Here is a 27,687-nt window from a genome sequence, read left to right on the forward strand (position 1 = left end):
CCACCCCTCCCACAGTGACCCTCCCTCAGTACCACCCCTCCCACAGTGTGACCCTGCCTCAGTACCACCCCTCCCACAGTGTGACCCTGCCTCAGTACTGCCCCTCTGTTGACGTTGTTAGTACTGAGGTTGTGTGTTTACTGCCTCTCAAGTGGACGGTATAACTGATGCACACTTCGGACAGCTGACTCACCATTATGTAAGCATTCCTGTTCAGAAATTTGATGAATTTTTCTAAACACCAAAAGCAACACTTGAGACAGCACAACAGGAACCTGGCGACCTTGTTCTGTGCCCCTGGAGGGGAGAGTGAAACACCAGTCAATCGTGAACAATATACACAAAATGCTGGAGCAACTCAACAGGTCAGGCAGCTTCTATGGTGGTGAGCAAATAGTCATCGTTTCAGGTAAAGACTGTTGAGTTCTGGTTTTTAAATCTGTTCTTTTAGTAGGCAGGAATGAGACATTAAACTTGCTGCTTCACCATCATTTTATTGAGAGTTGAAAGAACAAAGAGAACAGTGACAGGGTTGAAGAGAGGATCTACAATAAGCCTAGCATAAAACAGCTACATTTATATCCAAAAATAAGGAATTCCAGAAATAACAATAACCCAATTATAAAATATTTATACAAGACTGCAGGAAAATTAACCAATGAGAAAATACTTATTCACTTATAGAAGAACAAAGAAGCTTCCCAAATTTTACTTTGTTTAGCCACTAGAGGCTTATTAAACTGTTATGTAGATAAATGCTACTTAAAATACAAGCAGATAATTAATTGTTAAACTGCAAAGAAACTGACAATTGAACAGTCGGGTCCAACTAGACCCTTCATCAGGACTGGAAAGAAAAGAGGGAAAAGTCAAAGAAGGTGGGGGGAAGGAAAGAATAAAGATGTACCTGCACCCCTCCCACCAGAAACTCAAACATTAGGAGGGAGGTACAGGAGCACCAGGACCAGGGCTGTCCAGCTGGGTAACAGCTCCTACCCTCAGAATGTGAGATTGATGAATGCCCTGCCACCACCAAGGTTTGTCACCAGGACAGCGAGCTGGTCTCTGTTTACCTGTGCTGTGCACTGCTTGTACTTTAAATTACTGTATATTTTATTTGGTAATATTTGTTTTATGTGCTATGTGTGTGATATATTTTTTGTGGGTGCACCGTGATCTGGAGGAATATTGTTTCATTTGGTTGTATATATATACAGATAAGACCATTAGATATAGGAGCAGGGTTAGGCCATTTGGCCAATCAAGACTGATCCATTTTTCCTTTCAGCTCCAATTTCCTGCCTTCCCCCCACCCCCTATATTTCTTCATGCCTTGACCAATCAATAATCTATCAATCTCTGCCTTAAATATACTTAAGGACTTGGCCTCCACAGCTGCCTGTGACAATGAATTCCACAGATTCACCACTCTCCGGCTAAAGAAATTTCTCCTCATCTCTATTCTAAAAGGACACCCCTCTATTTTGATGTTGTGTCCTCTGGTCTTAGACACTCCCACCATAGGAAACATCTTTTTCGCTTCCGTTCTATCAAGGCCTTTCACCATTCAAAAGGTTTCAATTTGATCACCCCTCATTCTTCTAAATTCTGGTGAATACAGGCCCAGATCCATCAAACACTCTTCATAGTACAAGCTGTTTAATCTTGGAATCCTTTTCATGAACTTCCTTTGAACCCTCTCCAGTTTCAGCACATCCTTTCCAAGATAAGGGCCCCAACACTGTTCATAATACTCCAAGTGAGGCCTCACCAATGCTTTATAACGTCTCAACATTACATACTTGCTTTGAAATTCTAGTCCTGTTGAAATAAATGCTAACACCACATTTGCCTTCCTCACCACTGACTCAACCTGCAAATTAACCTTCAGGGAATCCTACACAAGGCCTCCCAAGTCCTTATCCATCTCAGATTTTTGTATTTTCTCTGCATTTAGAAAATAGTCTACCCTTTCATTCCTTCTACCAAAGTGCATGACCATACACTTCCCAACACTGTATTCCATCTGCCATTTCTTTGCCCATTCTCCTAATCTGTTTAAGTCCTTCTGTAGCCTCTCTACTTCCTCAAAACTACCTGCCCCTCCACCTACCTTCATATCCTCTGCAAACTTTTCCACAAAGCCATCAATTCCATCATCCAAATCATTGACATGTAAGGTTAAAAGAATCTGTCCTAACATACACCCCTGTGAAACACCACTGGTCACTGGCAACCAGCCAGAAAAGGCTCCCTTTATTCCCACTCTTTTCCTCCTGTCAGCCTGCCACTGCTTTATCCATGTCCTGTAATCCCACAGGCTTGGAGTTAGTTGACAAGGTGTGGCACCTTGTCAAAGACCTGAAAATCCAAGAACACAACATCAACCGATTCTCCTTTGTCTATCCTGCTTGTTATTTCTTCAAAGAATTCCGACATATTTGTCAGGAAACTTTGCTGAATATGGCCTATTTTATCATGTGCCTCCAAGTACCCTGAAACCTCCTCCTTAACAAACGACTCCATCTTCCCAACCACTAACAGGCCTATAGTTTCATTCCTTCTCCCTCTCTCCCTTCTTGAAGAGTGGAGTCACATTTGCAATTTTCAGTCTTCCAGAAACATTCCAGAATCTTGTGATTCTTGAAAGATTACTACTAATGCCTCCACAATCTCATCAGCTACCTCTTTCAGAACTCTAGGGTGTACACCATCTGGTCCAGGTGACTTATCTACCCCCAGACTTTTCAGTTTTCCAAGAACCTTCTCTCTAGTTACAGTAACTTCACACACTTCACGACCCCTGACACCTGGAACTTCCACCACACTGCTGGTGTCTTCCATATCGAAGGGGATAATAAACCAGAACTTGAACTTGAAATTACTGGAGATTTTAGAAATCGATGTTCATGCCATCAAGTTGAAGGCTACATAAACGGAATTTGAGATGTCGCTCCTCCAACCTGGAGTGGCCTGATGGCGGCAGTAGAGAGGGCCGTGGACCAACATACCAGAATGGGAATGCGGAGTGGAATTGAAACGGGTGACCATAGGCGATCCTTAACCCAGAAGGACTGCAGTGGTTCACAAAGGTGGCTCCCCCCACCTTCTTGGGGACAGTTGGGGATGAGAAAATGCTGGCACATTTACACCTCATGAGAAAAGTACAAGCAGGCTGCATGAATGGGGGGGTCAGCTGTACTATGTCTGGGTCCTGAATCAGTCTTCCCTTGTCTCTCCCTTCTTCCCTGGGCTCACAAGGAGAGCTGTTGCAGGAAAGCAGCACCCATTATCCAGACTCCCGCCACTGAGGCCAGACTCTTCTCTCACTGCTGCCATCAGGCTCCTGGACCAGACATAACTTCTCTCAGCCCATCACTGAACTGTTCCCACAACCTATGGATTCACTTTCAAGGGCTCTTCACCTCAAGTTCTCCACATTTATATCTTATTTATTTATTATTATTTCTTTCTTTATGTATTTGCAGCTTGTTCTGTTTTGCACAGTGGCTGACTGTCCATCTTGTATGCAGTTTGTCAGGTTTGTATATGGTGACATATCTGTACTTTAATGATAAATTTACTTTGAACACTGCACATCCCCCCTTCTCTTCTTCATCACCCGCTCACCCCCACTCCCCCTCCCTGTTCCCGTCCCAGTGTGGACCACCCCCCCTTTTCCTTCATCACCCCTCCCCTGTACCATTCCCAGTGTGGACCACCCCTCCTTTTCCTTCACCACCCCTCCCCTGTTCCCTTCCCAGTGTGGACCACCCCTCCTTTTCCTTCACCACCCCTCCCCTGTTCCCTTCCCAGTGTGGACCACCCCCCCTTTTCCTTCACCGCCCCTCCCCTGTTCCCTTCCCAGTGTGGACCACCCCCCCTTTTCCTTCACCACCCCTCCCCTGTTCCCTTCCCAGTGTGGACCACCCCCCCCCTTTTCCTTCACCACCCCTCCCCTGTTCCCTTCCCAGTGTGGACCACCCCCCCCCTTTTCCTTCACCACCCCTCCCCTGTTCCCTTCCCAGTGTGGACCACACCCCCCCTTTTCCCTCACCACCCCTCCCCTGTACCTTTCCCAGTGTGGACCACACTCTCCCTTTTCCTTCACCACCCCCACACCCCTGTACCATTCCCAGTGTGGACCACCCCCCCTTTTCCTTCACCACCCCCACTCCCCCTCCCTGTACCATTCCCAGTGTGGACCACCCCCCCTTTTCCTTCACCACCCCCACGCCCCTGTACCTTTCCCAGTGTGGACCACTCCCCCTTTTCCTTCACCACCCCCACACCCCTGTACCATTCCCAGTGTGGACCACCCCTCCCCATTTCCCTTCCCAGTGTGGACCACTCCCCCTTTTCCTTCACCACCCCTCCCCATTTCCCTTCCCAGTGTGGACCACCCCCCCTTTTCCTTCACCACCCCCATGCCCCTGTACCGTTCCCAGTGTGGACCACTCCCCCTTTTCCTTCACCACCCCTCCTCATTTCCCTTCCCAGTGTGGACCACCCCCCCTTTTCCTTCACCACCCCCACGCCCCTGTACCGTTCCCAGTGTGGACCACACCCCCTTTTTCTTCACCACCCCTCCCCTGTTCCCTTCCCAGTGTGGACCACACCCCCTTTTTCTTCACCACCCCTCCCCTGTTCCCTTCCCAGTGTGGACCACACCCCCTTTTCCCTCACCACCCCTCCCCTGTACCATTCCCAGTGTGGACCACCCCCCTTTTTCTTCACCACCCCTCCCCTGTTCCCTTCCCAGTGTGGACCACACTCCCCCTTTTCCTTCACCACCCCTCCCCTGTTCCCTTCCCAGTGTGGACCACTCCCCCTTTTCCTTCACCACCCCCACACCCCTGTACCATTCCCAGTGTGGACCACCCCTCCCCATTTCCCTTCCCAGTGTGGACCACTCCCCCTTTTCCTTCACCACCCCTCCCCATTTCCCTTCCCAGTGTGGACCACCCCCCCTTTTCCTTCACCACCCCCATGCCCCTGTACCGTTCCCAGTGTGGACCACTCCCCCTTTTCCTTCACCACCCCTCCTCATTTCCCTTCCCAGTGTGGACCACCCCCCCTTTTCCTTCACCACCCCCACGCCCCTGTACCGTTCCCAGTGTGGACCACACCCCCTTTTTCTTCACCACCCCTCCCCTGTTCCCTTCCCAGTGTGGACCACACCCCCTTTTTCTTCACCACCCCTCCCCTGTTCCCTTCCCAGTGTGGACCACACCCCCTTTTCCCTCACCACCCCTCCCCTGTACCATTCCCAGTGTGGACCACCCCCCTTTTTCTTCACCACCCCTCCCCTGTTCCCTTCCCAGTGTGGACCACACTCCCCCTTTTCCTTCACCACCCCTCCCCTGTTCCCTTCCCAGTGTGAACCACACCCCCTTTTCCCTCACCACCCCCTCGCCCCTGTACCATTCCCAGTGTGGACCACACTCCCCCTTTTCCTTCACCACCCCCACGCCCCTGTACCATTCCCAGTGTGGACCACACCCCCTTTTCCCTCACCACCCCTCCCCTGTTCCCTTCCCAAGTGTGGACCGCACTCCCCCTTTTCCTTCACCACCCCTCCCCTGTTCCCTTCCCAGTGTGGACCACACCCCCTTTTCCCTCACCACCCCCACGCCTCTGTACCATTCCCAGTGTGGACCTCACTCCCCCTTTTCCTTCACCACCCCCACGCCCCTGTACCATTCCCAGTGTGGACCACCCCTCCCCATTTCCCTTCCCAGTGTGGACCACCCCCCTTTTCCTTTACCACCCCTCCCCATTTCCCTTCCCAGTGTGGACCACCCCCCTTTTCCTTCACCACCCCCACACCCCTGTACCATTCCCAGTGTGGACCACCCCTCCCCATTTCCCTTCCCAGTGTGGACCACCCCCCTTTTCCTTCACCACCCCTCCCCATTTCCCTTCCCAGTGTGGACCACCCCCCTTTTCCTTCACCACCCCTCCCCATTTCCCTTCCCAGTGTGGACCACCCCCCTTTTCCTTCACCACCCCTTCCCTGTACCCTTCCCAGTGTGGACCACACTCCCCCTTTTCCTTCACCCCCCCACACCCCTGTACCATTCCCAGTGTGGACCACTCCCCCTTTTCCCTCACCACCCCCACGCCCCTGTACCCTTCCCAGTGTGGACCACACTCCCCCTTTTCCTTCACCACCCCCACACCCCTGTACTATTCCCAGTGTGGACCACCCCCCTTTTCCCTCACCACCCCTCCCCTGTACCATTCCCAGTGTGGACCACACCCCCCCTTTTCCCTCACCACCCCTCCCCTGTACCATTCCCAGTGTGTACCACACTCCCACTTTTCCCTCACCACCCCCACGCCCCTGTACCATTCCCAGTGTGGACCACCCCCCCTTTTCCTTCACCACCCCCGCTCCCCCTCCCTGTACCATTCCCAGTGTGGACCACCCCCCCTTTTCCCTCACCACCCCCACGCCCCAGTAGAAACCACCTCCCTCCTTCTCTCCGTCATCCCTCACTCACCTTTCAGCTTGCTGTCCAGGTACTCCAGAATAACCCTGATGAACTGGACCAGGGCGAGAATGAGAGAGCCGAAAGCCAGCGACCCGGTGTGGTACCTGAGGTGCGGACAGAGAGTCACGATTACACCTCCAGCACCCCGGCAGCCTCATTCTTCCCATCTCCTCGCAGTCATTCACTCCCCCCTACCTCAACTGTGACCATTGTCCTCATCCTGTTTCTGAACCTTCCACCCAGAATCTTAATGCGAATCCCCACACCTTTGTTCTGTCATCCTTGTACCATCTTGTTCCCTCACCTGGGATTGTACCTTCTCCCCTCAGTCGTGTCCCATGATGAACCTTCTGTGCCAGTTCCCTATCACCCTCGGTCCCCAGATCTTCTCTCTCTTTCAGACATAGAACAGTGGGACACACACCTCTCAGCCCACATTGTTAGACCATGAAACCGTAAGACATAGGAACAGAATGAGGCCATTCAGTCCATCAGGTCAGCTCCCTATTCCATCACGGTCGATACATTTCCCTGTCAACCTCATTCTATTCGACATAGGACATGCTCTGCCAAACTAATTAAATAGGCAATCTTACTAATCCCCTCTGCCTGCAAAAGTCCTGATCCTTCCATTTTCCTTACGTTCACATGCCCATCTAAACACCTCTTATAAATCCCTAATGTATCTGCCTCTACCGTTACTCTAGACAACCCATACCAGGTACCCACCACTCTGTGTGAAAAACATGGCCCTCATATCTCCTTTAAACTCCACCTCTCTCAGCTTAGATACATGTCCTCAGGAATTAGACATTTCAACCCTGGGAAAGAAAGATACTGTCTACCTACGCTCCCCTTTGAATCCTGGTAGTGTTGCCATGATTCCAGCACCAACATGCCCACAGCTTGCTAACCCAAAACGGTATGTCTTTGGAAGGTGGGAGGAACCCGGAGAAAACCCATGGAGTCACAGTGAGACACACAAGCTCTATCCCGGAACTGAACCTGAGTCGCTGGTGTTGTAAAGCCGTACGCTAGCTGCTATGCTCCCAGACTGCCCCTTGGTTGCACCTACTAGTAGCAAGGATGGAGGCTGCCGGGCGCGCTCACCTCAAGGCGCGGCCGAAGGAGGCGAGCAGGGGAAAAGATGGTATGTCTGCCGGCTTCCTGAATGCCCAGTAGTAGGAGGCAAAGGCACCGGCCAAGGTGCACTGGCCCAGGGCAATGGCAAAGTTGACCAGCCACAGGAAGACAAAGAGGTTGCACAGCTGAAGGATGAAGATGTACTTGTGGTAAACGGTCTCTCCGCCGTAGAACGCAAAGGCACATTGTGCTCCCGGGCATAGCTTGGTAACATTGCTGGTATTGAATGTCTGTTGGGAAGAACAAAAAGGCTGTTGGCTCGTTTCCTACAGTGGAGACAATCGGCACAGTCTCAGAACAGAGGAGGAATTCCTTCAGTCAGAGGCTGGTGAACCTATGGAATTCATTGCCACAGACAGCTGTGGAGGCTCTCCTTTTCCACTATTCATTTATTTTTAAAATATATTTCTTATTGTATAGCTTTTATTGTTGTGTATTGAAATGTATTGCTGCCACAAAACAAATCTCACACAATACACCAGTGTTATTAAATCTGATTCTGATCCCATTTACCTGCACATGGTCCATATCCCACCACACTCTAAATGCTGTAATAACTGCTTCCATCAGCATTCCTGGTAGCTCATTCCATCTGCCTGGGCAAGTGAGGAAGCCATTCCCAGGGACAAAGTGTTCAAGGAGTGAAGAGGAGGGGTAGAAAGGGCCAGGGGGGAACATCGATCATGCAACATCTCAGCACCGTCCAGCTCCTTCAGCCCACAATGTTGTGTCGACCCCTTAACCTACTCCAAGATCAATCTAACCGTTCCCTCCCACACTCCCACATGCCTACCTAAGAGTCTCTTAAATGCTCCTAATGTATCTACCTTGTCCAGCATCCATGGCAGGACATTCCACGTAACCACCACTCTCCATGTAAGAAACTTACCTCACACATCCCCCTATACTTCCCTGCAGTCACAGTAAAATTATGTCCACTTGCATGAACCATTTTCACCCTGGGATAAGGTCTCTGGCTGTCCACACAATCTATGCCTCTTTTCATCTTGTACACCCCTGTCAGGTCACCTCTTATCCTCCTTCACCTCAAAGGAAATAGCCCCACAGTGGCTGATATCTTCCTGACAAAATCCAGGGGGAGAAGGAGCATATTGTCCTGGCGAGTTGCTGTCTGGGGAATTGGTGCCTGGATTGGTTCACCTTTGTAGAAGAGACGGGGTTAATGTTTAATGCTACCAATACCCAGAATAAAAGGCCAGTACGCTTTACTAGTACAGGAGTGGAACCCAGCGTGGTCTGCTGCTGTTCCCCATCCACTTCAAGGCAGTTTCTCTCACAGAAATGATGCTCACTGGATTTCTTTTTGTTTTTCGCACCATTCTCTGTAAACTCTAGAGGCTGTTCTATAGGAAAATACCAGGAGATTAGCAGTTTGAGTTACTTAAACCTCCCTGTCGAGCACCAACTATCATTCCATGGTCAAAGTCACTTAGATCACAGTTATAATCATATATAACCTAACAACAATCACAGCACGGAAAAAGGCCATCTCAGCCCTCCTAGTCCGTGCCGAACACTTACTCTCACCTAGTCCCACCTACCCGCACTCAGCCCATAACCCTCCACTCCTTTCCTGTCCATATACCTATCCAATTTTTTTTTTTTTTAATGACAATTTCGAACCTGCCTCTACCACTTCTACTGGAAACTCGCTCCACACAGCTACCACTCTCTGAGTAAAGAAGTTTCCCCTCATGTTACCCCTAAACTTTTGCCCCCTAACTCTCAAATCATGTCCTCTTGTTTGAATCTCCCCTACTCTCAATGGAAAAAGCCTATCCATGTCAACTCTATCTATCCCCCTCATAATTTTAAATACCTCTATCAAGTCCCCCCCTCAACCTTCTACACTCCAAAGAATAAAGACCTAACTTGTTCAGCCTTTCCCTGTAACTTAGGTGCTGAAACCCAGGTAACATTCTAGTAAATCTTCTCTGTACTCTCTCTATTTTGTTGACATCTTTCCTATAATTCGGTGACCAGAACTGTACACAATATTCCAAATTCGGCCTTACCAATGCATTGTACAATTTTAACATTACATCCCAACTCCTATACTCAATGCTCTGATTTATAAAGGCCAGCATACCAAAAGCTTTCTTCACCACCCTATCCACATGAGATTCCGCCTTCAGGGAACTATACACCATTATTCCTAGATCACTCTGTTCTACTGTATTCCTCAATGCCCTACCATTTACCATGTATGTCCTATTTTGATTATTCCTACCAAAATGTAGTACCTCACACTTATCAGCATTAAACTCCATCTGCCATCGTTCAGCCCATTCTTCTAACTGACCTAAATCTCTCTGCAAACTTTGAAAACCTACTTCATTATCCACAACACCACCTACCTTAGTATCATCTGCATACTTACTAATCCAATTTACCACCCCATCATCCAGATCATTAATGTATATGACAAACAACATTGGACCCAGTACAGATCCTTGAGGCACACCACTAGTCACTATTTCTTCCCCATTCTAATATTGGGTCTGAACAACAATTGAACCTCTTGACCACGTTTATGCATTGAGTTGCTGCCACATGATTGGCTGATTAGATACTTGCATTAACAAGTATGTCTACAGGTGTACCTAATAAAATGGCTACTAATGTAGATGCTAAAGTAACCCAATCACAGACAAGAAAAAAAATCTGTTGATGGGGGAGGGGTGAAGTAAAGAGCTGGGAAGCTGATTGGTGGAAGAGATACAAGGCTGGAGAAGGGAGAATCTGATAGGAGAGGACAGAAGGCCATGGAAGAAAGAAAAGGAGGAAGAGTACCACAGGAATCGCTCCCTACACGACTGCCTCCTGGCACTTATCCCTACAAGTGGAACAAATGCTGCACCTCCCCCCTCACTACCATTCAGAGCCCCAAAACATAAGAAATAGGAGCAGGAGTAGGTCATCCAGCCCATCGAGCCTGCCCCGCCATTCAATGAGATCATGGTTGATCTGTCCGTAGACTCAGCTCCATCTACCTGCCTTTTCCCCATAACGCCTTCATTCCCTTACTATGTAAAAATCCATGTAACTGTATCTTAAATATATTTAGTGAAGAAGCCTCAACTGCTTCCCTGGGCAGAGAATTCCACAGATTCACCACTCTCTGGGAAAAACAGTTTCTCCTCATCTCCGTCCTAAATCTTCTCCCCTAAATCTTGAGGCAATGTCCCCTAGTTCTAGTCTCACCTGCCAATGGAAACAATTTTCCTACTTCTATTCTTCTCTATCCCTTTCAAAATTTTGTATGTTTCTATAAGATCTCATTCTTCTGAATTCCAGAAAGTACAGTCCCAGGAGACTCAATCTCTCCTCATAGGTTAACCCCTTCATCTCTGGAATCAACCTGGTGAACCTCCTCTGCACTGCCTCCAAAGCCAGTATATCCTTCCTCAAGTATGGAGACCAGAACTGCACACATACTCCAGGAGCGGCCTCACCAGTACCCTGTATAGTTGCAGCATGACCTCCCTGCACTTGAATTCAATCCCTCTAGCAATGAAGGCCAACATTCCTTTTGCCTTCTTAATAACCTGTTGTACCTGCAAGCCAACTTTATGTGATTCATGTACAAGCACTCCCAAGTCCCTCTGCACAACGATGTGTTTCCAGGTGAGGCGACACTTCACCTGTGAGACTGTAGGAGTCAGCTACTGTATCCGGTCCTCCTGGTTTGGCCTCCTGTATATCAGTGAGACCCAACACAGATTGGGAGATCGCTTTGCCAAGCACCTCCAATCTGTCCGCCAGAAAAAGTAGGATCTCCCAGTGACACTCATTTCAATTCCACTTCCCATTCCCATTCCAACATATCAGTGTATCAGCCCTCCCTCCCCCTCCCCTTCCCCATTCCTCATTCCCATGTCCGTCTCACCTTATCCCTTTACCAGCCTATCACCTCCCTCCCTGTGGTAGTCCTCCCATGGCCTTCTGTCCTCTCCTATCAGATTTCCCTCTTCTCCAGCCCTGTATCTCTTTCACCAATCAACTTCCCAGCTCTTTACTTCACCCCTCCCCCTCAGTTTCCCCCATCACCTTGTGGTTCTCCCTCCCCTTCCCCACCTTCTAACTCTGACTTCTCATCTTTTCTCCCCCAGTCCTGCTGAAGGGTCTCGGCCTGAAATGCTGACTGTACTCTTTTCCATAGATGCTGCCTGACCTGCTGAGTGCCTCCAGCATTTTGTGTGTGTTGCTTGCAAAAGTAACTGCATCTCTCTCCTTAGGTGACTCCAGACCAAGAGGTATGTGCTCTGCCCCGATCCAGGCTGGGCTACCAAATGAACCCCTGCTACAGAACGTTGCACTTACCTCAGGATTGCACGTGGTGTTTGCATATTTACACTGGCCATGACTGGCCATTACCTTGTACACCGCCTCACCAGAGGTCGACAGGAATCTGCAGGCTTGTTGTTAAAGAATAATTCAGCAATTCTGTCCGCATCCCCGTCGACAATGGGATAATGTTTCCACTTCAGAACACAGAACAATAAAGGACAACCCAGGCCCTTCAGCCCACAATGCCTTCATACCCAAGAATAATCTAACCCTTTTCTTCAACATGATCCATTTTTTTGTGGCATAGAAAAACTCCAATGGAGCTCACTGGTCCAACCTAGAAGTTGGCTGTTCGGCCCATCAGGAATGTGCAAGTACAGTTAAGAAGTCCCTACTCAATCTCCCCCAACTCTAACCAATTTTCTCCACAAGTCCCTGTTCCATGGCCATGGGTCCCAGATCCCTGCTGGGGGAGCTATCTCCTGCTCTGCCCTCTGGACCTTGTGTTCTCAGCACACACACACTCCACTCCCTGGGCACGCTTCCTGTACTCTGTGAAAACCTCAGTAACAATCCTCACCTCCTTAAATCTCTGCCTCACCTTCACCACCTTAGGGAGAGCCACCCCACCTCCGGGACTGTCCCACTCCGTCTCCACCCCAGTACAAAGTGCTGGTTTCATGCAGGTTCAATAACCAGGTTGGGTCACTGCCTGGTATGGAGGGGCTACTGCACAGGATCAGAAAAAGCTGCAGATGGACACTAGCCTCCCAACATCAAGGACACCTTCAGAAGCTGACGCCTCAAAAAAGCAGCCTCCATCAATCATTAAGGACTCCCAGCAGCCAGGACATGCCCTCTTGTCATTGCTATCATCAGGAAGGAGGAACAGGAGCCTGAAGAATCACACTCAATGTTTCGGGAACAGCTTCTTCCCCTTCACCATCAGATTTCTGAATGGGCAGTGAACCCGTGAACACTACCCTAATAATTTTTCCCTCTCTTTTTGCACTACTTATTTACTTAATAATAAAAAATCTATAAATTACAATATTATGTATTTCAAAACAACACATTTCACAACATATGTCAGTGGCACACAACCTGATTCTGATTCTGATCTGAAACCCAGTGGTACAGGGGAAAGAACATCCAAACTTGCTCAGTCACTGGAGTGTAGGGCAGGTGAAGCTACAGGAGCCTTGCTGTTCCGGATATCTGATGTTGGACAAGGGAGCTCAATGTCCCCGGAAAGGATACATGGCTGTGATAGCCCAATAGCAAATGCAAAGGGCTAGGAGCAGGAAAGTGATGATAGGATAGAAGAGGGTAGACATAATATATCCAATGGCTCTGAGGACAAAAAAAGACACGAGTCAGATGAACAGATGAACGACTAAAGACATCCAACACTTTACATTTAGGTATTTAAGTTTGCCAATGACACCACTGTTGTGGCCAAATCAGAAGTGGTGATGAATCAGTATATGGGAGAGAGATTGAAAATCAGCTTGTGGTCTCACAACAATCTCTCACTTCACGTTATTGATCTATCTAAACATCCGACACTTTAACCAAACAGGGAGTGTACAGGCCATTCAGCCCAAGCACTCCATGCTTGTTCTCCTGCCCCACTAGGTTTCTCCCCTCGTTCCTCATAGACATCTAGTGTGACTAACCCCACCTTTCTGTGTTAACCTAGCAGGGGCCTCAAAAACATCATGTGGTGACACCCACCACACAGCACCTCCTTCACTCCACTTTGCTCCCCTCCCATCCCTGAGCATCCTTCCAAGTCTTCACCCTTACACCATGGGAAGAGGGTTCCACATTCATAGAACATTACAGCACACTGCAGGCCCTTCAGCCCACAATGTGTGCTGACCTTTTAACCTTCTCTAAGATCAATTTAACCCTTCCCTCCCACATAACCCTCCATTTTTCTATCATCCATGAGCCTATCTAAGAGTCTTTTACATGTCCCCAGTGTATCTGTCACTACCACCACCCCTGGCAGGGTATTCCACACACCTACCACTCTCTGTGTAAAATACTTACCTCAGAATCCCCCCAAACTTTCCTGTACCTTAAAATTTTGCCCTTTTGTATTAGCCATTTCCACCCAGGTAAAAGTCTCTGGCTGCCCACTCTTCTCATCTTGTACACCTCTATCTCATCCTCCTTCTCTCCAAAGAGAAAAACCCCATCTTATTGAACCTATTCTCATAAGACATGCTCTGTAATCCAGGCAGAATCCTGGTAAATCTCCTCTGCACCCTCTCTAAAGCTTCCATATCTGTCCTATAATGAGGCAACTAAAATTGAACACTGTATTCCAATTTGGTCTAAGGAGGGTTTTATAGAACTGCAACATCACCTCAGTATCTGACTAACGAAGACCAACACACCATACACCTTCTTAACCACCCTATCAACTTGCACAGCTACTTTGAGGGATCCCAAGATCCCTTTGTCCCCTGCCCTCAGCTTGTTACAGAAAGAGGTGGCCTGTGAATCCCTGGTTGGATGTATTGGTGACTGTCTGATATTTGCTGGAAACTGACGGAGTTTTTAAATCCTGAGTGAGACAGGTGCAGAGCTTGTTCTACTGTTTGGTGCAACAAACAGCACCGTAGTGTCTGGGATTAAGCAAAGTCCAACAGCGACAGGTTCAGAGTGGGTGAGACCTCAGAGCCTAGGGTTTGATCCTGACCTCCAGAGCTGTCTGTGTGGAGTGACCACGTGGGCTCCCCCCGGGTGCCCAAAGGCATGCGGCTCGGCAGGGGAGTCGGCCTCTGTAAATTGTCCCCAGTGTGTGGGTGAGGATTGGAATCTGGGGGTAAGTGATGAGCCAGAGGGGCAATGAAATGGGATTTTGTGTAGGACTGGCATCATTGGATAGTTGATGGTCAGCAGGGAATCATTGGGCCAAAAGGTCTGTTTCTATACTGTGCTCTCTATAGGCTTTGATCAGTATAGCTGAGTTCCCCACCAACTCAGTCCCCTCCAGCTGACACCACCAACACTAAGCACTAGACTTTATAAGGCATTGGTCAGATCACAATTGGAGTATTATGAGTAGGTTTGGCCTTATCTAACAAAAGGAGTGCCGGAATTGGGGAGGGTCCAGAGGAGGGTGCTCAGTGGACTGAAGGCCCTGTTTGGATGACCAACAGGACACACTGAGAAGTAACAGTTTGAGAATTGAGCGATATAAGACCATAAGATACAGGATCATAAATAGGCCATTTAGCCCATCGAGGCTGCTCCGCCATTTCATCATGGCTGATTTAATTTTCCTCTCAGCCCCAATCACCTGCCTTCTCCATGTATCCCTTCATGCCCTGACTATTCAATAATCTATCAACCTCTGCCTTAAACATAAATACTTGACCTCCACAGCTGCCTGTGGCAATGAGTTCCACAGATTCACCACTCTCTGGCTAAAGAAGTTCCTCATCTCCGTTCTAAAATGACACTCCTCTATTCTGAGGCTGTGTCCTCTGGTCTTAGACTCTCCCACTATAGGAAACATCCTCTCCACATCCACTCTATCTAGGCCTTTCACCATTTATAGGCTTCAATGACATCACCCCTCATTCTTCTGAATTCTAGTGAATGAAGTCCCAAAGCCATCAGACACTCTTCATATGACAAGCTGCTCAATCCTGGAATCATTTTCATGCACCACCTCCGAACCCTCTCCAGTTTCAGCACATCCTTTCTATAATAAGGGGCCCAAAACTACTCACAATACTCCAAGTGAGGCCTCACCAGTGCTTTATAAAAGTCTCAACATTACATCCTTGCTTTTATATTCTAGTCCTCTTGAAATGAATGCTAACACTGCATTTTCCTTCCTCACCATAGACTCAACCTGCAAATTAACCTTTAGGAAATCCTGCACAAGGATTCCTAAGTCCTCTTGTGCCTCAATTTTTGTATTTTTCTCTCCATGTAGAAAACAGTCAACCCTTTCATTTTAATCCCCTCAACCACAAGCTTAAAATCCACCTTGCAGGCACTCTAGAAATTCTCCCACCTGGAATCGTTTTCCCAATCTCCCTGCATACTGAAATCCCCCATGACTACTGTAACATTGCCACTTTGCTGCATGTTCAATCTCCCACTGTAAGTTGTAGGCCACATCCTTCTTATGTTTGGAGGTCTGTATACAACTCTCATCAGGATCTTTTTACCCTTGCAGTTCCCAAGCTCTATCCACAATCATTCAACACTTGACCATGTCACCTTTTCTAATGATTTGATTTAGTTTTTTACCAACAGAGCAATGCCATCCTCTCTGCCTTTCTGTCTGCCCTTTCGACCCTTGGACATTATGCTTCCAGCGATAATCTTCTTTCAACTATGATTCAGTGAAGCTTACAACATCACACCTGCCAATCTGTAACTGTGCTACAAGTTCATCTACCTTATTCCATATCCTGTGTGCAGGTCTAAGTCAGCCTACAATGTTGTTTGTTGTACTGGGGAGGATGTATGTTGGCATACAACTCAAGTGTTTCTGCAGAATTTGGAAATCCTGAGCAACACACACACAAAATGCTGGAGGAACTCAGCAGGCCAGGCAGCATCTATGGAAATGAATAAACTGTTGGTGATTTAGAATGACACCCTTCATCAGTAATTGAGGAAATAAACCAAGGTTACCGATATATTCGGGAGGTTACTCAGATGACATTGGAGGTTAAGTTAAGGTGTACTTAAGGTGTGATAGAAGGCCCATCTGGTCCATGCCAAATGGTTTTGCTGCCTTGTCCCAATGAACCGCACCCTTGACCATAGAACTTCATGTCCTTCCCACCCACGTACTTCTCGAAACTTCTCTGAAATGTTACAAGAATACTCAGATGCACCAGTCCCACCCTCTGAGTGAAGGTGTTCCCCCTAAACATTGCACCTTTCACCTTTAACCTATGACCTCTAGTACTCATCTCAGCCAATTTCAGTGAAAAAACTCTGCTTGCATTTACCCTATCTATACCCCCTATCAAACCTCCCCTCATTTTCTTATGCACCAGTGAGGGTAGAAACAGGATGATTTGGCAGATTCTCTTGGATCATTGGGATCTCTTCTGGGGAGGTATGACCTGTACAAAAGGGATGGGTTGCACCTGAACCCGAGGGGGACCGATATTCTCGTGGGCAGGTTTGTTAGAGCTGTTGGGGAGGGTTTAAACTAATTTGGCAAGGAATGGGAACTGGAATGAAGGGACTCAGGATAGCACAGATGATTAAAAAAAAGCAAAGATAGCATGCAGTGGGACTGTCAGGAAAGGCAGTCACGTAATGGGGCAAAATTACAGCCAGCATGGTGAGTATCAGTACATTAGGGATGCAGAATCAAAAAGGGTAGCAAATAGAGTACTCAAAGTGTTATAGCTCAATGCGCAGAGTATACGAATGATCTTGCTGCAATTTTATGGATTGCCAGGTATGATGTTGTGGCCATCACTGAATCATGGCTGAAGGATGGTTGTAGTTGGGAGCTGAATATCCAAGGTTACACATTGTATCAGAGGGATAGGAAGGTAGGCAGAGGGGGTGGTGTGGCTCTGCTGGTAAACAATGACATCAAATCATTAGAAAGAAGAGACATTGAATCGGAAAATATTGAAATCCTGAGGGTTGAGTTAAGAAACTGCAAGGGTAAAAGGACCCTGATTGCAGTTATATACAGAGCTCCAAAACGGGAGTTGGAATGTGGACCACAGATTACAATGGAAAATAGAAAAGGCCTGTCAAAAGGGCAACATTATGACAGTCATGGGAGATTTTAACATGTACATCGACTGGGAAAATCAGGTTTGTAATGGATATCAAGAGAGAGAGTTTGTTCAATGCCTGAGAGATGGCTTTTTAGAGCAGTTTGTCATTGAGCCTACCAGGGGATCAGCTACACTGGATTGGGTGTTGTGTAATAACCTGGAGGTGATTAGGGAGCTTAAGGTAAAAGAACCCTTAGGAACCAGTGATCACAATATGATTTGATAAGGAGAGAGTAAAGTCTGACGTAGCAGTATTTCAGTGGAGTAAGGGAAATTACAGTGGTGAGAGAGAGGAGTTGGCCAAAGTAAATTGGAAGGAGCTGCTGGCAGGGATGACGGCAGAGCAGCAGTGGTGTAAGTTTCTGGGAAAAATGAGGAAGGTGCAGGATATGTGTATTCCAAAAATGAAGAAGTAATCAGATGGTAAAAACATAGAACTGTGGCTGAAGTCAAAGGTAATGTAAAAGCAAAAGAGAGGGCATAAAACAAAGCAAATATTAGCAGGAAGACAGAAGATTGGGAAGCTTTTTAAAACCTGCAGAGAGGCTTTATAAGCCACACCTTGAATATTGTGAACAATTCTCATCCAAGAGAAGACCAACTGGCATTGAAGACAGTTCAGAGGAGGTTCACAAGGATGATTCCGGGAATGAAAGGGTGATCACACGAGGAACGTTTGATGGCTTTGGGTTGCCAAACTCACTGGAATCTTGAAGGATGACGGGTGACGTCATTGAAATCTTTTGAATATTGAAAGGCCTAGACAGAGTAGATGTGGAAAGGATGTTTTCCATGGTGGGAGAATCTAGAACAACAGGGTACAGCCTCAGCATAGAGAGGCGTCTATTTAAAACACAGATACAGTGAAATTTCTTTAGCCAGAGGGTGGTGAATTTGTGACACAGGCAGCTGTGGAGGCCAGGTTGTTGGGTGTATTTAAGGTAGAGATGATAGGTTCTTGATTGGACACAGCACAAAGGTTACGGGGAGAAGCCCGATGAGTGGGGCTGAGAAGGGGGAAAAAGGATCAGCTGTAGCGGTGGGGCTACATGCAGCTCTGCAAGAAACAACACGGAGTCGGTGAGCTGCAGTTGCAAAAGAGATTTATTCAAACTTCGCGGCCTCGCTTTAAAGCCTTCCTGATCCCACCCTCCCCGGGCGGGAATGCTGTGGGGGGGGGGGGGGGGGTGCATTCACAGTGCCGTCCCGCGCGCGGGCTTTTGCCCTTGCTGGTGAAGCAGGCTTGGCGCCCTTTTTGGGACTGGCCTCTATGCTGGCGCGCGCCACTTTGTGAGCCGGTTCGAGTGCGCTAGGAAGTGGGTCGCCACACAGCCATGATGGAATGGCGGAGCAGACTTGATGCGCCAGATGGCCTAATTCTGCTCCTATGTCTTATGGTCTTATGGCCTTAATAAAGTCCTAGCCTATTCAACCTCTCTCTATAACTCAGATTCTCAAGTTCTGGCAACGTTCTTGCAAATTTTCACTGTACGCTTTAAATCTTATTCATATCTTTCCTGTAGGTAGGTGACAAGAACCGCACACATTACTCCAAATTAGGCCTCACCAATATCTTATACGATTTCAGCATAACATCCCAAATCCTGTTCTCATTACACAGAAGCATAGAAAACCTACAGCACAATACAGGCCCTTCAGCCCACAAAGCTGTGCTGAACATGTCCTTACCTGAGAAATTACCTAGGGTTACCCATAGCCCTCTATTTTTCTGAGCTCCATGTACCTATCCAGCAGTCTCTTAAAAGACCCTATCGTATCCGCCTCCACCACCATCGCCGGCAGCCCATTCCACACACTCACCACTCTCTGGGTAAAAAACTTACCCCTGACCTTTCCTCTGTACCTACTCCCCAGCACCTTAAACCTGTGCCCTCTTCATGCCAGCCATTTCAGCCCTGGGAAAAAGCCTCTGACTATCCACATGATCAATGCCTCTCATCATCTTATACACCTCTATCAGGTCACCTCTCATCCTCTGTCGCTCCAAGGAGAAAAGGCCAAGTTCATTCAGCTATTCTCATAAAGCATGCTCCCCGATCCAGGCAACATCTTTATAAATCTCCTCTGCACCATTTCTATAGTTTATTTTGATTTATGAAGGCCAATGTGCCAAAACCGCTCTTTAGATCATAAGACTTAGAACAGAATTAGGCCATTCAGCCCATTGAGTCTGCTCCATCTTCCTTCATGGCTGATTTATTAATCCTCTAAAGTCCATTCTCCTGCCTTCTCCCCGTAATGTTTGACACCCTGACTAACCAAGAACCTATCAACCCCCGCTTCAAATATACCCAGTGACTTGGCCTCCACAGCCATCTGTGGCAATGAATTCCACAGATTCACCACCTCTGATGAAAGAGATTCCTCCTTATCTCTATTTTAAATGATGCCCCTCTATTCTGAGGCTGTGTTGTCTGGCCCTAGACTCCCCAACCAAAGGAAACATCATCTGCACATCCACTCTATTCAATGAGATCCTCCCCCCATTCTTCTAAACTCTAATGAGCACCAGCGCAGAGCCATCAAACGGTTCTCATATATTAACTCTTTCATTCCTGGGGACTTTCTTGAGACCATCTCCAATGACAGCACATCTTTTCTTTGACGAGGGGCCCAAAACTGCTCACAAATATTTAAAGCGCAGTCTGATGAGCCCCTTATAAAGCCTCAGCATTACATCCTTGCTTCTGTATTCTAGTCCTCTGAAAATAAACGCTAACATCACATTTGCCTTCCTCACCACTGACTCGACCTGCACCGAATCCTGCCAGAGGACTCCAAAATCCTTTTGCTACTCTGATTTTTGAATCTTCTCCCCAATTAGAACATAGTCTATGCCTTTATTTCTTCTGCTGAGTGCATGACCGTACACTTCCCTACGTTATATCCCATTGCCACTTTGCCCATTTCCCCAAACTGCCCAAGTCCTTCTGCAAATACTCTACTTTCTCAACACTACCCACCCCTTCATATTGTCCATAAACGTAGCGAAAATGCAATCAATTATTTCATCTAAATCACTGACATTCAACATGAAATGAAGTGATCCCAACACCAACCCCTGTGGCACACCATTACTCACTGGCAGCCAACCCTTTATTCCCACTCGTTGCCTCCTGCCAATTAGTCAATCTTCCATCCATGCTAGTATCTTTACTGTAGTTCCCTGTTAAGCAGCCTCAAGTGGCACCATGTCAAAGGCCTTCTGAAAATCTAAATAAACAACATCCACTGACTCTTCTTTGTCTATCCTACCTGTTATTTCCTTAAAGAATTCCAACAGATTAGTCAGGCAAGATTTCCCCTTTAGAAAACTACGCTCACTTTGGCCTTTCTAATCCATGCTTCTGAGTACCCCAAAACCACATCCTTAACAATCAACTCCCATGTCTTTCCAATCACTGAGAGCAGACTATAATTTCCTTTCTTCTGCTTCCCACCTTTCTTGAAGAGCGGAGTGACATTTGCTATTTTTCAGTCCTCAGGAAGCATTCCATTCCAGAGTCCAGCGATTCTTTAAGGACCATTACTAATGCCTCCACAATCTCTTCAGCACCTCTTTCAGAACCCTGGGATGTAGTCCACTTGGTCCAGGTGACTTATCTGCCTTCAGACTTTTCAGCTTCCCAAGCACCTTCTCCCTAGTCATAGCAACAACACCCACTCTTTCCCAACACTCTTGAATTTCTGGCATTCTGCTGGTGTCTTCCACAGTGAAGACTGATGCACAGTAGAGTAGTAGTTAGCACAACACAGTTGCATTCAAATATAACACCTTCAGTTTTGTAATCCTCACCCTTTTTGATTTTGGCCTCCTCTAGCATTTTAATGCAACCCACTGACTGATATTTTGCTCCATCATCTGCTCGCCCTTCACTACACACTGCATCTAGTTGTGCCACAGCTGTCCCATCCTGAGCCTTATCATTCCAGCCTGCCAAATTAGTTTAAGCACTGTCCCGCAGCCCCAGCGTACCTGCCTGCAGGATATTGAACCCTCTTGGGTTCAGGTGCAATCTGTCCTTTTTTGAAGAGGCCCTGCCTACCTGTGACACCACTTTCAAAGTATTAAGTGTTAAGGAGCAGAGAGTAAAGCATTAAGTTGACATAAGAACTGGGGTCTCCAACAATATGCAGCCACTTACTTGCTCCCTTCCCTGAGGAGTGCAATTGCAATACTAATTCTTTTCCGTAAGAAAATCAGCATGAGGATGACGATGACTTCCAGGATGCACAGCACGATCACTGAAAAACAGAGGCATTGCATTTCAGGGAGGACAGAGTGAGAGGTGACTTGATACTGCCTGTTTACAGCCGCCAGGACAGACATTGGGGCCGGTGGGACACCATGGTACAGCATTTGGGTAGGAGTTGGTGCTGTCCACCCACCCCCCCCTATGGACTGAGGGGTCTGGAGTATTTATATTTTGTGTGATTGTATTTTACTGACACCCTATATGTGCTTGCTGGTTTGCATGTACAAGGAGTAGGCCTCAAGCCACAGTGTTGCCTATTTACACTAGCCAGGGGGAAGCACTGGGGTGGTGAGGCAGGCATCCAGGCCGGAGTCAATGCTGCTCCCCCAGTGTTCACTTGGCAGAAGATCTGCAGATTTTAGCAGCATTGGACAGCTTGAGTTTGGTCGCTTTAATCGAGTGTATCTTTCTATCTTATAGGTGCGGTGTGTGCTGTGTGACTGTTGGCACTGTGCCTTACACCTTGGCCCTAGACTAACACTGTCTCGTTTTGGCTATAGTAACGAGTATTCATGCATGGTTGAAAGACCGTTAAACTTGAATTGAATTGAATAAAGCTGTATAAGATGATAAGAGGCATAGATCAAGCAGATAGCCAAAGACTTTTTTCCAGGACGGAAGTGGCTAATACAAGTCTTCTTCTGCATTTCCACAGGGACCGGAGTTATGGGGTGGCACAGTAGTGCAGCAGTTAAATTTACAGCACCAGCAATCGGGTTCATTTCCCACCGCTGTCTATAAGTCGTTTGTACGTTCTCCCCGTGACCGTGTGGGTGCTCCGGTTTCTCCCCACACTCCAAAGACAGATGGGTCGGGCTAGTAAGCTGTAGACATGCTGTGTTGGTGCCAGAAGTACAGTGACTTTTGTGGGCTGCTCCAACACAATCCCCACTGATTTGATGGAAACAACACATTTCACTGTAAGTTTCGATGTACATGTGACAAATAAAACTAATCTGTCTCTTTTTTGTCATATAGCTGAATATCCATTGGGATATTCTCTTTGACCACTTATGGCCGGGTAATTGAAGAGTCAGCATTTCTTCCTTTCCACTGGTGGTGAAGAGTTGTGTTCCCTCGAGACAAGCTCGTATCTCACTTTAGCTTTTGTGGACTGAACTTCTGTATCCTAATCTCAAATTAAACGCCATGAGTAATGGAGCACCAACTACCAGATTGTAGTAAAGACCCACCTACTTCACTGATCTTCCTGAGGGAAGCGGATTTGTGGTCGGGCATGAGAGTGAGTCTACTTCCAGCAAACACATCAAGAGCAAAAGGGGTTGGACTTTAGACCTCAGACGTGCCAGGGATGCACAGATCACATATAGGGAGTTCCACTGTCACTAGCCTTGGAGTGGTCTACTTGGTGGTATCAGGGGATGAGGATCTGAGCCAGTAATACAGTGTCACCCTTGGAGTGGTCTACTTGGTGGTATCAGGGGATGAGGATCTGAGCCAGTAATACAGTGTCACCAATGCACCATGAGTGAAGTGGCTGACCGAGGTTTAGGCGTTTCTGTATCCAGTAGGAGCAGCTCCAGTGGCAGGAAGCCCAACTCCTCAGACCAAACCACACTCCCACCCAGAAATTACCATTCCCCACCATGACCTCCAACGTCTGCACCTCAAGCACAATGTCCCAACCTGGCCCTTCAATACCCCATGCAACCCTATCCCAAATCATCTCCAATATCTTAACCCATACCCAAAACAACCCAACCAATCCCCAATACCCTACCTCAACCCCAATTTCCCAAAACTATCCCCTATACCACATCCCATCCACCACACCCCGTCTCAACCATAATACCCCAATCTATTTTCCAATGTTTCCTCCCAACCTATCTCCAATACCTCAACCCATCCCAAATACCCTATCCCAACTCACCTCCAAAACCTTATCCCATACCTAAAACCCAACCTAACCTATCCCCAATATGCCACCTTAACTCCAATATCCCATGCTATCTCCAATAGCACATCCCATCCCCAATCCCCCATCTCAACCCCAATCCATCTCCAATGCCTAAACCTATCCCAAATACCCTATCCTAACCCATTCCCATATTCCAACCCAAATCCAATACCGCATCTGAACTCGATCCTGAAACCCCAACCTCTATGTTCAAACTCAACCCCTAATTTCTCACCTTATCCTTTGATACCCTATCACAGCCCATCTCCAATGTTTCAATACATCCATATACCCCATCCCAACCAGTCCCGACATCTCCTTCCAACTCATCCACAATATTCCAATCAATTCCCAATGCGCCATCCCAACAAAACCTTGAAGCTCTAATCCCAATACCCAAACCTATCGCCGAAATCCTATCCATTCTTCAATACCACAACTTGCCATACCCCAACCCAGTTCACAGAATCCCATAAAACCATCTCCCAGTACATCCATCCAGCCCAGCTACACTGAAGTAATATTGTAGGGGTGTTTTAGGATACACTGGGGCTCGGGTACTACACATGAATCATTATGCCATAACCTAATACAGTGGACTCCAGTCAATTTGACTATTGGTTAATCAGGGAGCTGCTTATTTGAGGCAACTCTTAATGTACAAAAACTGATTGAGAAAATGTCCAGATTTCCTTCATTTATTTGGGACACTATGCCACTTAATTGGGGCAAGAGAATGTTGCCAAACAGTTTCTGAATCGTGTCAGTCCTGTGCACTTGTTAGACACCACATTGTTCTTAAAGCAAACAGTTTTTAAGTAGTGTCAGTGTGTATTTGTGTTTGAAAAGCAAAGATTTTTGTTGGTGAGAAATAAGCAGTGAGACAATTCAGAACCGTTTTGCTCACTACAGTTTCAAGTATTCAGGTCTGGAAATGCCATAGGTGGCTGGGAAAGGAAATGAAACAATTTCACTCCAACTAGTTAGGAGTTATGAAGAATTTGAAGGTATCAACAATCATCTTGAATGTTACAATGAAAATTATTTGGAGGATCCAATCATTGATAGGAGCAAAGTTAAGATGGCACTAAACGGCGACTCCTTTGCTTGCATCTTCGAAAACAGCTCTATTTCTATCTTTAATATCTTTATTTTTCCCTGACCTGGAGTTACACGCTGACTTTGGTTCTTTGCGGGAATGGGACCTGTTCTCAGGGTTGCAGGACTGGCTGTAATTCAGCACGCCAAGGGTTCAGCCTGAGTGTCCGGCTTGGAATTGGAAGCCTAAGATCTCGGGGCTCTGAAGACGGGCGGATCGAGGTTCGGTGTTACGGCAGGAGACCCAGGTGCCATCGGAGGAGTCGGAATATCCACAGCTATGTGCCTGGAGACCCGAGATCTTTGTAATCTTCGGGAACACAGCTTGGGAAAAACAACATAATGGACTTTTAACATCGTAAACCAGTGAGTTATTTGTTATGTCTTGCACTCGCTGGGAAAATGGAGACACCTCCTTCTCCCTTATTAAGGAGAGAGAATGCCTGCGGTATGTCGAAAGCCGGATGAAACGTGAAGTCCCTGGGGTAACTGCAAGTCTGTGTCTTTGCTGTTGCTTTGCTCACACTTGAGTGCTCGGTGATGGGTGCCGATGCTTTTTTTTGCCAGTGGGGGTTGGGAGGATTGTTGCTTGCTGCCACCTATGTGTGGGAGGAAGGGGAGCTGGGGGGGTTCTTTGGGGTTCCTACGTTTAACTGTTGTTTATTCTTTGGGGCACCCTCTGTTTTCGTGGATGTTTGTGAAGAAAAAGCATTTCAGGATGTATGTTGTACACATTTCTCTGACATTAAATTGGACCTCTGAACTTTGATAGCACTGGTTGAAAGCAGTCCACTATCTACTCTAGGTGTCTGAACTGATTTTATTCATTGTGTACACTGGTTGAATTCCTTCGTCAATACCTATTAGAAACTAATACACAGCTTTATATATACACAGTTTGGTAGTGTTGCAATTTGTTCTGTATTTCATTGAAATACATAATTTGTTACAGTTTGTCTTATACCTTATTAACTATTTTCAGCTAATTGGGGCAGCTGATTAATTAGACCAAAATGTATGGTCCCAATCAACCAGAACCCACTGTACTTCCAGCGGACCGAACCTTTATCATCCGTAAAAGGTGACCAGCTCCCAATCCACCCTGTCCCAATGCACCCCAATGGCCCTCACCCATTCCCCAGTGCCCATACCCCCTGAGGCTGCCCTTCCTCACTCTGGACTCTCAGTGAGAAGGGAGGCAGACTTACTGAAGGCAAGCCAGGTCTGTCTGAGCTGCAGGTACACCCTCAGGTCAGTCTGGAAGCCGATGTCGGAGATGGGGATGTCACTGCCCGGCTTCCCCTTCAGGCTGCTGTATTCCCAGTAGCAATGCCAGATCCCTGAGACAGCGAGGAAACACAAGTTTAGACAGCAGGCAGAGAAACACAACACAGCGGGAAGCCTTGGCAACACAGAGAGAGAGGAATGCGTCAGGTTGGGCAGCCTGAGGTAGCACAGCAAGGATAGAAAGATAGCATGGATTAGCTGAGTGGCAGGAGGCAAAGAGTGGGATTAAAGAAGGCCAGTAACTAGGCTTCTGTCTTGGGACCACTTCAATAGTGGATGACAGTAATTAGGATAACGGAATTGACGGCTTTGTGGCTAAACTTTGCAGACGATATAAAGGTAAGTGGAGGGGCAGATAATGTTGAGGAAGCAGAGTGTCTGCAGACGGACCTAGGCAGATTGGGAGAACGGGTAAAGAAGTGGCAGATGGAATATAGTGTGGGGAGGTTTATGGTCACACACTTTGGTAGGAGGAATAAAAGTGTAGACCCCATTGTGGGCTGAAGGTCCTGCTGCTGTGCTGTACTGTTCCATATGCTATCAAATATTTTAACACCGAGACAGAGAGAATGTGGAGGGGATGTTTTCCACTGTTGTGGAGTCTGGACCAGAGGGCACAACCTCAGAATCGAGGGACGTCCACTTAGAACAGAGCTGAGAAGGAGTTTCTTTAGCCAGAGGGTAGTGAATCTGTGGAATTCTTTGCTGAGGACGGCTGTGGAGGCCAAGTCATTGGGTGTATTTAAAGCAGAGGTTGATAGGTTCTCAATTAGTCAGGGTGTCAAAGGTTATGGTGAGAAGGAGGAGATTTGGGATGGCAGGAATAATAAATCATCCATGATGGAATGGCTGATCAGACTCGATGGGTTGAATGGCCTAATTCTGCTCCTATGCCTTACAGTGTTATGGACATGGGGAGAGTGGAGAACAAGGGACTGGAAGTAGATGGTTAACCATGATCATGGGTGATAGGACAGACTCGAACGGCTGAATGGCCCACAACTGGCCATACTATATGGCTCAGGCGTCACACTCGCAGTTCTGCACCCAGTGAAAACTGACTTGCTTTCCTCCATGGCAGCCGCGTAACCCAGTCCCGATGACTTGAAACAGTAACCACTTCTCCGCTGGCAGACATCACCATGCTTCACTCTGACCGCAGCCGGAGTCGGGTGGGTCCCTGGTTGCTGGAGCTGAGGGACGCATGCCACACAAGGCACTGCTCCCTCCCTCCCTGTCCGCCCAGCTCCCTTTGCTGCAAGACTGGCTACGGGCCACCAAGTAGAAGCAACTGCCAGCAGCCCTTCCCACCTGCTCACACCTCCAGGCTCAATCTGCCACCCCAACCATATTTCACAAGCAGGCAG

General features: G+C 47.5%; 1 protein-coding gene across 4 annotated transcripts in view; it reads right to left on the reverse strand.

Annotated features, from left to right (window-relative positions):
- LOC132401658 (choline transporter-like protein 5) overlaps nucleotides 1–27,687 on the reverse strand; it is a 201,084-nt gene that overhangs the window by 21,749 nt on the left and 151,648 nt on the right. For 3 of the 4 annotated variants that reach the window (XM_059983694.1, XM_059983696.1, XM_059983693.1), the window contains 7 exons: nucleotides 26,242–26,373; nucleotides 21,907–22,006; nucleotides 13,212–13,304; nucleotides 11,985–12,072; nucleotides 7,608–7,870; nucleotides 6,507–6,601; nucleotides 194–297 (listed from right to left, as the gene is read on the reverse strand). In XM_059983694.1, coding sequence (XP_059839677.1) covers nucleotides 194–297; nucleotides 6,507–6,601; nucleotides 7,608–7,870; nucleotides 11,985–12,072; nucleotides 13,212–13,304; nucleotides 21,907–22,006; nucleotides 26,242–26,373 — 875 coding nt within the window. The remainder of the gene's footprint in view (nucleotides 1–193; nucleotides 298–6,506; nucleotides 6,602–7,607; nucleotides 7,871–11,984; nucleotides 12,073–13,211; nucleotides 13,305–21,906; nucleotides 22,007–26,241; nucleotides 26,374–27,687) is intronic. The other variant, XM_059983697.1, reaches the window with a different exon arrangement.

This window comes from Hypanus sabinus, chromosome 11 (assembly GCF_030144855.1).
Source record: "Hypanus sabinus isolate sHypSab1 chromosome 11, sHypSab1.hap1, whole genome shotgun sequence".
NCBI lineage: Eukaryota > Metazoa > Chordata > Chondrichthyes > Myliobatiformes > Dasyatidae > Hypanus > Hypanus sabinus.